This window comes from Typopeltis vanoorti, chromosome 1 (genome assembly GCF_054136105.1).
Source record: "Typopeltis vanoorti isolate ZY-2024b chromosome 1, IOZ_Tvanoo_1.0, whole genome shotgun sequence".
Taxonomy (NCBI): domain Eukaryota; kingdom Metazoa; phylum Arthropoda; class Arachnida; order Uropygi; family Thelyphonidae; genus Typopeltis; species Typopeltis vanoorti.
The window spans coordinates 136,925,878-136,938,353 of NC_143549.1; the positions used below are offsets into that span (position 1 = coordinate 136,925,878).

At 36.8% G+C, this 12,476-nt stretch overlaps 1 protein-coding gene across 3 annotated transcripts in view; it reads left to right on the plus strand.

Moving 5' to 3' along the window:
* Positions 1–12,476, plus strand: part of bchs (WD repeat and FYVE domain containing 3 bchs) — a 1,305,514-nt gene that overhangs the window by 251,135 nt on the left and 1,041,903 nt on the right. For all 3 annotated transcript variants that reach the window (XM_090399415.1, XM_090399420.1, XM_090399430.1), the window contains exons 14-15: positions 6,260–6,398; positions 11,889–11,989. In XM_090399415.1, coding sequence (XP_090255541.1) covers positions 6,260–6,398; positions 11,889–11,989 — 240 coding nt within the window. The remainder of the gene's footprint in view (positions 1–6,259; positions 6,399–11,888; positions 11,990–12,476) is intronic.

The following is a 12,476-nucleotide window of genomic DNA, read 5'->3' on the forward strand; positions in this document are numbered from 1 at the left end:
GCATCCATTGCAGAATCATAATAAAAATTAGAATATTAGAAAAGAACTTTCCATTATTAGCATTCAGGAATGTGTTAGCAGAGCTAATGTGGGATGGTCACTTAAACAGTATGGGAGAGGAAAGATTAGCAAAACAAGTGTTCCCTGCCAGATTGGGAGGACAAAGACCAAGAGGAAGACCAAGATGTAGGTGTATTAATTAATTAGTAAAATGTGCCTTAAAAAACAGAAATATAAGATCTTATAATGTTGGAGTTTTGACAGATAACAGATTAATTTAGAGCAAATTGTTGATCAGGAGTTAGTAATCATGTAACTTTTTCATGTAATGTTATCATAATATCCTGTACACTCTGAGAGTATATAGCAGGAATTTATGATGATGATGAAATAATCCTATGAAAGGAGAATGCTCGAGTGCAAAATATAATGGCAAATGCACCTATAAACAGATAGCTGCTTCTGATTTTATCAGGCAAAAAAAAAAAAAAAATGTATGGGTGCACATTCCAAGACTGATAACTTTTCTAAATGGTAACTGCATAACTCAATTTTCAATATTTATCTCTGTTCGTTTACTCCCAAAGCACATGATGAATTTCATTTTAGGTATGGTTGTGTTTAAGTTGCTCTCTCTCTTTGGTTATAGATCATCAGAAAGTCTTTTTTGATTCTCATAGTTTTAGTTTTACTAATCTTAATTACTTTATCTTAAACTTCCAGGATGGGGGAGGGGAGGGGGCGGGGAGAACAAATTGTTATTTCATAAATTTTGGAATTTGTGTATCTGACTTGAAGTACTTATCTACCTACACAGCAAATACCACAAGTGCAGTGGATTTTGTAAACTGTTTTTTTCATTGGAGAATGTGGAGATTTTGGTGGATGTAAGAACTTTGAGATCTTATACATTTGCAAAAAGTTGCCTTACCATTGTATTCATGAAGCAATATTATAACTTAAAAATCTAACAAACACAGACCTGGGATATAACATGAATTACACCACAGAATGTGAAAGCAACAACTAGCATTGTTCTGATGCATATATAGTAATTAATACAATATTTGTTTCTGGTCGCTTTGTTCATATGTACTAGTTTTGAAGTTATGATAATATCTGCTATGTGTAATTAATATTTTTTAGTCGTTTATACAGGTTTTGTATCCACAATGATGTAAGTGATAACTAATAATTAAGGAATTGACAGCATACACTAGAAATATAAATTAAAAACAACTTTAATAAATACTTTCCGATATTTTGCCATCTTCTTGGGAACTTAAAATAAAGAACAGGTGCACACAAGTGCTACATAACAGCAAATGAGAAACGAATCGAGGAAGCTACCGTTTTCCTAAAGTCCTGATGGTGCCCCCTGGCGGGCTATATTGGTAATTATTGGCCTTTGGGCTGAAGTTCTTCTGATATATGTTTCCCAAATTTGGGGCAGTCTTATGCACCCAAATTCATGGAATCAGCCTCTGCCCTTAGGAACATGCCAAACCTCAACAAATTTGGGTGCATAAGACCCCCAAATTTGGAAAACATATATCAGAAGAACTTCAGCCCAAAGGCCAATAATTACCAATATAGCCCGCCAGGGGGCACCATCAGGACTTTAGGAAAACGGTAGCTTCCTTGCTTCGTTTCTCATTTGCTGTTATGTAGCACTTGCGTGCACCTGTTCTTTATTTTAAGTTCCCAAGAAGATGGCAACGTGACGTTGCCGAAATATTGGAAAGTATTTATTAAAGTTGTTTTTAATTTATGTTTCTAGTGTACGCTGTCAATTTCTTAATTATTAGTTATCATGTTTAACCAGCATAATAAGCCTTTCAACAAGAATTACGATCATTCACAGAGATTCCTTCGCATGCAAGGCCTGCCATTACGGCAAACTGAAGCTGAAGTTATCCAGACAACTGAATCGTCTGACCTTCCTAAAATGCTGCCAGTATAACCAGTTAATCCCAAAATGTGTAAAATTGAAGCACTGCTTCGTTTCACAGAAAGCTCTCCGTATCTACAACCAGGCAAGCCAGGCTTTACTTCAGTAGCAAATTACAGCTACATGCGGTTTCCTAGCCAACATAAACAGAGCTATTTTAGCGCTAGAGGATGAGCTTTCAAATACGCTTAATCACGAACCATGGTCAATTCTACATGACGTCTCGTGTACTGCGGCAAACAAAGAATTCAAATGAATACGGAGTCGACATATCAACAAGTTTGATAAACTAAAAAAAAAAAGAACTCGACTTCCAAACAAACACTGTAGTTAACCTTTTGTCAGTTACCTTGAAGCCTGAAGCACTCAGCGCTCTGTCACGTGGTCACAACTTCACCAATGCTCCTAGGAAATTACCGGCCGAGGAATTCAGGATCCAGATTGAATGTGGGATTCGCCACCTTCCAAACCACATCGCCAGCGATATTAGATTGGATGTAGTCTGTGTTCTCACAAAAGCAAAACCCCCCAAAACCAATATATCCATTAGTGAATACAAGTCACTACAAGAATTGAAGAAAAACAAAGAAATAGTTATCACCAAGGCGGATAAGAGGAACGCCACTGTGGTACTCAATCATAATGACCACACAGGTAAGCTTAAGGCTTTACTATTAGATCGAGCTACTTACCTCCCAATTGAATACAATCCCATCAACTCTCAAATTAGAAAACCCTATAGGCTCCTTAAGAAGATCACTTCTTGGCCTGTGGAGATTACCAACAGACTAAAACCATATAACTCTATACCCCCCCCCACATATATGGGCTCCCAAAAATACATAAAGAAAATGTGCCATTACGTCCCATAGTGGATGGCATTGATTCCACCCCCCTTACAAACTAGCTAAGTATTTAGCCAAAGAGCGCTCACACTATACATACTGGCAATACACCATCACACATAAAAAAAACTCAGCCCACTTCAAAGCCAGTATAGAAAACCTTACACTCCAACATAATGACATAATGGTCAGTTTCGATCTCCTCCTTATTCACAAATGTCCCCCTCAAAGAAACCTTAGAGCTAATCCAAGCTAAATTTCTTCCCGATATCTCAGCCCTATTTCAGTTCACAATGAACTCAGGCTACTTCGTTTGGCAGGAAAAATTCTACAAACAGATAGAGGGGACAGCCATGGGTTCACCACTTTCCCCACCCTTGGCCAACTTCTTTATGGAGACTTTTGAAGAGAAAGCCTTAAACTCAGCCCCACAAAAACCTACCATATGGCTTCGCTACATTGATGATGTATTTGCTATTTGGCCACATGGCCTGGATACATTCCTCTCCTTCTTAACACACTTAAACAACCAACACCCTAGAATCAAGTTCACCCTAGAAATAGAGAAAAACAATAGCCTCCCCTTCCTAGACACACTAGTCACCCGTCAACCTGATGGAACCTTGGTTTTCTCAGTTTATAGAAAACCCACCCATACAGTCAGATACATTCACCAACAACTCCCCCCCCACAACAATATCGAGTTAAGACATTATTCAACAGGGCAAAACTTATCTGTTCAAATGATCAAGCCCTAACTACTGAATTAAATCACATCCTTAACACTTTCTCAGCCAATGGCTCCCCCCCCCCTCCCCATAAAATCCAAAAAATACTTAAACCAGTTATCCACAACCCACCTCCCCCCTTCACAAAAAAGATTACTCTAAATCCATCACCATCCCCTACATCCGAGGCAGCTCGGAAAAAATCAACAAAATCTTAAAAAAACATGACTTAACCACCTGTTACAAACCACATAGAAAATTGGCATCCCTTATCCACTCCACTAAAGACCAACCACTTCCCCTAGACCTACCTGGCATATACCAGGTCCCGTGCAGCTGTAAATTGTCCTACTTTGGCCAAACAGGCTGGACAGCAAATATCAGAATCTCAGAACACAAGGACTACATCCAATTTCATTAGTACAGCCGCTCTGGGCTTGCAGACCATGCTCTGGATACCCACCACAGAATAAGGTGGAAGAAAGCCACAGCAATACACTGCAGCAAGTTCAAATATGAAAGACTATTCATGGAATCAGCCTCAGCCCTTAGGAACATGCCTCAACAAATTTGGGTGCATAAGACTGTCCCAAATTTGGAAAAACATATATCAGAATAACTTCAGCCCAAAGGCCAATAATTACCAATATAGTCCACCAGGGGGGCACCATCAGGACTTTTGGAAAACGGTAGCTTTCTCGCTTCATTTCTCATTTGCTGTTATGTAGCACTTGCGTGCACCTGTTCTTTATTTTAAGTTCCCAAGAAGATGGCAACGTACGTTGCTGAAATATCGGAAAGTATTTATTAAAGTCGTTTTTAATTTATATTTCTAGTGTACGCTGTCAGTTCCTTAATTTTTAGTTATCGTGTTTAACGAGCGTATAAGCCTTTCAACAAGAATAACGATGTAAGTGATGACTTATGAAACTTGTTGGGTTATATTGTTTATTTTAATAAATCTGTTTTATGCTTAGAAATATGGTCTTGATATTGGAAATTAAATGAAAAAAAAAACCTTTCTGATTATTTTATAAATAAAAGTTTTGTGAAAATAATTGTCTTACATAAATTTCTTCAAGAACAAAAAAATGCACAGTAATTTAACCAGAATTGGGCAGAATTAAAATTATTAAAAAATAAAAAATTATATAGCATTTCTTTTTCTAGGTTGACACAAGATTTACATGCAATAATTGATTGCAACTATTTTTTTTATTCCCTAAGATAAAAAACAAAGAAACATTTATTTCAAAATAGTAGTCAATTATTTTGACCTGGCATGATAAACTATAATTATATGATAAAAATACTGGAAATATAAAAAATATATTGTATATGTATTTCTATGTCTTTGTTTAAAATGACAGCTATGTTGTAGTTGCTTACAGCATATACTGTAAGGAACTGTGTTGTCATGCTGCTAGCTCTGGCTCTGAGATGTGCTAGTGAAAGCGAGTTAATTTAGTAAAGGATTCTACTGAGTGTGAAGGATTATTACACCTCTTAATGAAAGTAATTAATGACTAGCATGTCTTACCATTTTTTTTTCAACTCTGCTTATGCTTCACAACCACATTTTGGTGGATGTGAAAACATCTCATTGCTGGTAAGGAGATTAATATGAAATATTAAAGTACAGCAGGGTTCCCTGTATTGTGGTAGTTTTTTGGAACTTTTGGAACAGATTCATGTTCCAAAAAACTCCCAATGCAGGGAACCATGCTGTACTTAAGGATTATTGCAAGTAACATGGTTTGAGGAAAATGTTTGAAAAAAAAAAGGTAGACTGACCTGCACAATGTCATCTTCCTACAGAAAATCTGGCCTTTGTTTCCTGGATTTTTTTGCCTCTATCTCTGCCCATCCAAAATTTACTTCTCCAGTTTGCACATTACTATATAAGTGTTTACAGTCTTGACTAATTCATCTTGTTTGTTCTTTCTTCATTTTCATTTTGGTCTTTTTACCAAAAAAAAAAAAAAATGTTGCATACAGTCTTAGAAATACATCTATTTTCCATTTGAAAAACATGTCATGTACACACTTGGCTTTTTGCATCCCATTAAACGACATATTGTAGATTCTTTCACACATGGATTAAATATTTTATAAGAATTTTTCTTTCAAATCCTTTATCCTTGCCACACACACATCTTGGTTATCCATAGATAACAGTTGGATGACATAATTTGTATCTTAGTTTTTCAATATCTTTTGACTGAACACAGACGAGAGAGAATAAATTTATTGATTATCCTTCTTTGTTAGATTCTATACTTTTATAATTCATTTGGTTGGCTTATAATTATTACTCATAAATATTTAAACTACTTCACTTTTTTCTTTTTCAAAGTTCTCAATTCTCACACTTCCTCTCATTTAATTCTCATTTTGTTACTCATTTTTGGTTCTTGACATGATAATAATGCTATCCACTCACTCACTCACTCACTCACTCACTCACACACACACACACACACACACACACACACACACACACACACACACACACACACAAAGTGTATTGCGGTCTGCACTGATTTATTTTTAATGCCGTTAGTATTTGCTGGCAATTACTGGATAATGTATTTCAGAATGAAGTTCAGTGACCCAATCACAACCCAATAGAATATTTATAATTAATTCATATTGCATTTTTTTTTATTATTTCAAATTTCATATATTAACTTTAAGAAGGATTAAATATTTTAATGTAATTTCTTGTTTTCTAGTCCCTGCTTTTTGTTTTACGAGAAAGCCATCGAACAAGAACCGTGTTTAGGAAAGTAGGAGGTTTTGTATATGTAATGTCTGTGTTGGTTTCTATGGAAGGTTGCTTGTCAGATCCTCCCAAACCACCTTGGAATACCGGTGAGTTCATTTAATATTAAAGTGATGTTCAGGTTCATGAAACAATTTTAAATTTTAGTATTACTTTCATGATTCTTCTTATTATTATTAATAATAAATAATAACGAATACTATGCCTGTCAGCATTAGACATGATGAAATTAATGATAGTGGATAAACATCAGTATATGCAGTAGCCTAAGACAATATCACACAAAGAATAATCATAATTCAATGTATGTTTGAGTTGGATAGATAAGATATTCATCAGTGAATACTGGACCTACATCCTCAGTTTCTGAAGCATTAATTTTGCACCAAATGCTGCTCAAAATTAATGAACTTCTTTCGAACCAACTGAATGGCAAATATGAATATTTACATTTACTCACTGTTGTTCATTTCATCTTGTCTGATGCTGGGAGGCATAGTATTTGCAAGGCAGAAGGAGAGTGCATTCTTTATATATCTTACAGCACATTCTTGAACATCATGTAGATGTTTGACTGCATGATGGCTACATGACTGTCCTCACCTGGGAATGAGTACCACATGACAGAATGCATACGGTCTGCTGTGAGCTTAATCAGTGTATTGACTATACAACAGGATTCTTTATTCTGATGAAAATAATTATAATAATCATGCAATACCCTATCATACCAATTTCAGCTGGCTTCTATGTAGCCAGCCATCTGCTTGGATGAATGAGTGTGGTGATTTATTTGATCAGCATGCCTTTTTTACCAAGTGTCCAACTGTCATGAGAAGAGGATGTTTTGTGAGTTTTCACTTGTGTGCAAGAGCATTTTGCATTATGGTTTGTAATATTGCTCTATTCCATTTTATTGAGATATCAGTTTTGTCACCACCATCATGTATAGATTAAGCTTTGAGACATTGCACCTTCTGCTTATTATAATTATCCACTTTCTGTTTTTTAATTTCATCATTGAGTTTTGGCCATGGGTTACCAAGGTGTGCCATATTTGAGATGGCAGTTCCTAGCACATCAGCGTTATTGATCAAGTATCTTTTGAATTCTATGATTTTATTCTGTCTCTTATGTCTCTTATAGGCATATGATATTGAATGTATTGCATGTATAGTTAAAAAGTTTGTTATAATTTGCACTGTTGGGCATTTAATTTCATTAAACCACATAATAAATATGAGCCAGGACTTCAGTCCTGCATACTCATTATGTGTTTCATATGTGAAGATTAATAAAAAGAAAAAAAAAATTACCGTCTCTAAAAAGGTAATGTGTTAGAAATTTATTTTGCAGGTGTAGTTCCCTTGTCTTTCTTGAAATGGGTCATCATACACATGAAATGTAGAAATGTGTTGTGTTCCATTTTTTTCTCAGTAACACAAGTGTTGTTTAGTAGTTCTGCTTTAGAGTTTCTTTGTTACATATCGTATTATTTTTGAGTAACCAGAACACGAGGTCACAGTCGCCAGAAGAAAAGATAAGTTATTCGCTATTTGGTATAGATGAATATAGCATTTATATATATATATATATATATATATATAATATAATACAGTGTTTATATAACATCTATATATAATTAACGATTACTTTAGTAGTTCCGTGGCAGTAAGGAATGATGGCGGATTCGGCTGCACCGAGTCCTCTGCCATTTAAGAATTCTATTATAAGTAATATAATAAGCGACTTTGTGGCATGTATGCATCTCAGGAGTTGGATATGTGGCTGGCGAGAGAGAGAGAGAGAGAGGGGGAGGGGGAGTGCATGTGTGCACAAAATGCAGGCAGTGGGAGGAAATAAATGAATTGGATATATCGATAACTGACCTAGTTGCTCCAGGAACGGGAAATGAATATCGGAAGACGAATAGTGTGATAGGAGAGAATGAAGAAAAAAAATATGAATGAGAAAATAATAGTCGATAGAGTGGAAGGCGTGAGTGACTGTGAAAGTTTTGGAGATGGTTTTGTTTGGAAGAATGAATTTTGATTAACAGTGACTGACGTGCAGAGAGAGAGAGAGAGAGAGAGAGAGATAGATGAGCTGAAAGAGGAGGTGGAATGTCTTGTGAATGAGATGAGAAGTATGAAAGATGAGAATAGGAGAATGGAAGAGATAAATGCAAGGTGAATCAGAGTAGGGGAGAGAGAGAGAGAGTTTTGTGAATGATAGAAGAGGAGAGAATGGAAACAGTAGCAGAGAGGGAATGTGAGAGAGATATGGGAATGCTAGAAGAGGAGAGAATGGAAACAATAGGAGAGAGGGAACGAGAGAGAGAGGTATGGGAATGCTAGAAGAGGAGAGAATAGGAGCAGTAGAGGAGAGGGGATGAGAGAGAGGTATGTGAATGCTAGAAGAGGAGAGAATGGAAACAGTAGAAGAGAGAGAGTGAGAGAGAATTATGAGAATGATAGAGGAGGGGAGAATGGAAACAGTCAGAGAGAGGAAATGAGAAGAATGCAAAGGAGTGCTGGAACCAGGGACAGAGTGATGCGAGGACAGCAGGTAAGTAGGGGAACACAGAGAGACAGGGTTACAGGACAGAGAGTGAGGGATGCAGGTGAGCAATCAAGGAACAGAGTGGTTAGAGGTATGATGTATGGAGACTCAATGATCTCTGGTGTGCAAGATAGGATGCCAGAGGTGTCTTTGCCTGGAAGGATGATAGAAAATGTGGCTATGGCAATTAAGAGGGGTGAAAGGATGGATGAAATGATTGTGATGGTGAGCACGAATAACTTGAGAGGCAGTGTAAATCAGGCGGTGAGAGATCTGAGATTCTTGCTTGAAGTTGTGCAAAAGAAAACGTAGAGAGGGAAGATTGTGTGTGTGTGTGTCTTGCCCAGGTATGATGAGCTGAGCAGAAGAGCAGCAATACTGAATCGCATAATAGCCAGAATGTGTGAGAAGAGAGGATTGGAATACGTGGATGCTTGGAGGGCGTTTGAGGACAGAAGGGAACTGTATGCTAGAGACTGCTTGCATTTGAATGAGGAACAAAGAAGGCATTTGGAAAGATTGCTGTTTTCTGAATGAGTCAGTGTGTCAATGCAGAGAAACTAGAATTCCCAGGGTGGATGGCAGCAGGGGTGGCCTCTTGTGGGAATGGGTGCTTGGGGGAAGGGGGACGACATCAGATGACATTGAGCCCAGCGGGTCGAAGGGGATAATGATAGGTATTGAAGCAGTGACATTTTTATGCTCTATACTAATGCCAGGGGTATCCGAAATAAAGGAGATGAATTGGTGGCGCTGATAGCATCAACCTGGCCAAAGATTATTGGGATCTCTGAGACGTGGTTGATGGAGGATGATATAATAACTGGAATTGAAGTGACAGATACAGCATTTTTCGGCAGGATAGGAAAGGAAAATGTGGTGGTGGAGTACTGCTTATGATAAGTGATGACTTATGTCCTCTAAGAGTGGAGGCTTTGGAAGGCAGTGACACTAATGATTTTGAAAGCATATGGGGTGAGGTAGAGATAGGCAAGATAGGATATTTAGTAGGGTGTTGCTACACACCAAGGAGCACAGAGGGTGGGAACAGGAAATGTTTAGACAGTTAAGCTTGGCAATTGCAAGAAGAACGATTGTTATGAGAGATTTTAGCTACAGGAATATAAGCTGGGAAAAGGAAAATGCAAGTAGTAAGAAGGGGATAGAATTTCTGGAATTCTTGAGGGACAAATGTCTTCGGCAGCATGTAATAGAGGGAACAAGAGGTTCAAGAGTTTTCAATTTGGTCATAGCATCAGAAGAGCTGATAATAAGTGAGATGATATCTCTCTCACCAGTTGGAGAGAGAGAGAGTGACCATGTGGTTTTGACTTGGAAGATGAACAGACATGCAGATGTATCAGAATAAGGGAACGTATGTGGAATTATAAGGCAGGTGATTATAATAGTCTTAGGTATCAACTAGGGGCAATTCCATGGAGGGCAGAATTGGAAGGCCAGGATATCATTTGTTAGCAGCAATAGTAAGCTGTATTCCATGGGTGAAGAAGCAGACACAAAGCGGATGACAAATGATATCAAACAGGAACTGCAGTTGAAAAAGAGATTATGGAAGAGATATAAGGAGAGGGGTGGAAGACAGGCAGAGAATATAAGATGCACTACAGGAAAGTGACCAGAATGGTGAGGAAGGCAAAACTGGAATATGAGAAGAGATTGGCACTAAGATCCAAAGAAAATCCTAGAGAATTTTTTAGCTATGTGGCCAGTAGGTAGAGAAACGATTGTGGAAGAATGACATTGTGGGATAAAAAATGAGAATGGAGTGACTGATGCAGAGGACATAGTGGAATTGTTCAATGAGCACTTTATTGGAGTATTTCATCCTGGAGGAGGTTTTAGTACTAGAGGGATAGGGCAGGTTCAGGATTTAGAGGTGCAAGAGGAGAGTGTGTTCCAAATACTGAGTACTCTGGATACCAGTAAAGCTGTCAGACTGGATGATATTTTGCCACGGGTTTTGAGAGAATGTGCTAAAGAACTGACAGCTCTGTTGACCTGGCTTTTCAATAAAAGTCTGGCTGCGGGAACAGTTCCCAGGGAATGGAAGGAAGGTAAGATAGTGCCACTGCATAAGAACAGTAGCAGACTGGAAGTGTTTAATTATAGGCCTGTTTGTGTGTCATCAGTAGTTGTTAAGGTCTTGAAGAAATTAGTGAGGAACTATATACAACGTTGGGCTGATGAGGGTAATGTTATCTTTGAGAATCAACATGGATTTGTTAAGGTATGTGTGGATAGTATATGTCTTCAGTGATGGGGCTTTGAACTCTGTGGGGTTTCCCTTGCAATAATAATAATAGTAAGTGAAGAAAATTAATCATATAATGGCCAATAACTCAGGGTTACACGTCTCAGTGAACATCGTATGAAAGTCTGCTTAGATATTAAAAACATGAAAAATTACAGAATGTTAGTACTTGGTCCTTGATCACTTTCAGATATTTCCATGATGATGATGGTTAATTCTTTTTTGTTCTGTAACAAATATTTTGTGCTGAGGATTCTTGTTTGAAATCTAGTGAAAACTTAGCTGCTTAATAAGCATCATACCTATTGTTTTTTTTTTTCATGTATGTGCAGATGTATAATAATAACACTTGAACTAGACTCAGAAAATACATTATGGTCGTTCCCCCCCCCCCCCCTTTTTTTTTTTATTGCTAAATCCATAAGCAAAAGTCAGATTGTTTCATTGATTTTATTTTATTAATGATATTTTGAAATTTATGTATCCCTAATGCATTAATTACTGTACACTTATGACAGATGTACAATTACACCACTTTCTTTGCGATCTACATCCATGGTTAGTTCTGCCCCCCCATTCCACATGTACATTTTTTCCCATGATAGTCTCCAGTTATTTACAACCACTGATCTCTCCATTGTTTGAAATCATCAGATATATATAAGATACTGTATTTGTGTGGATACATGTAATTATTTGTTGTTTTCTGTAATAAAATTTACATTTTTTCTGCTTTTTTTTTTAGTTGAAAAGAAACAGATGCTTTCCTTGTTGAGGACCGTTTTCAATACACTCAGCATGGCTATGAGGTTTGAGCCTGCAAATGCTAGATTTTTTGCTTCAGAGGTAACTGTTTATGCTTCAATTTTATTTTTCTTTCTTTCTAAATATAGATAATCATTGAAGTTTTACAACAACCTCTTTGAATTATTTCTGATGGTATATTTATACATTATGCATTTTTTGTATTTGTTTATTATGTACTTAAGAAAATATAGTCATGTATTGAATAATTCATTTTCTTTGAAAATTGTTTTCTTTACTTCATCAGATTTTCTGACCATTACTGTGCTGTTGTAGTGTGTTGTTATGTTTCCTTCAATATCCCTGTTACATTGTTATTACACAATCTCTGGAAACAGGAATAAATTATGAAAATCATTTTTGCAACAACACATAGGATAAAAATAACTAGGAATCTTTTTCTTTTGTAGTTTTTATGGCTTTGTGTGTGTGTGTGTGTGTGTGTGTGTGTTGTAAGATTTTTTTTCCAAGACAGTAACATAATTATCCCAAGAAAATTATAAAATGTTGATTAACATAACAATGAAGA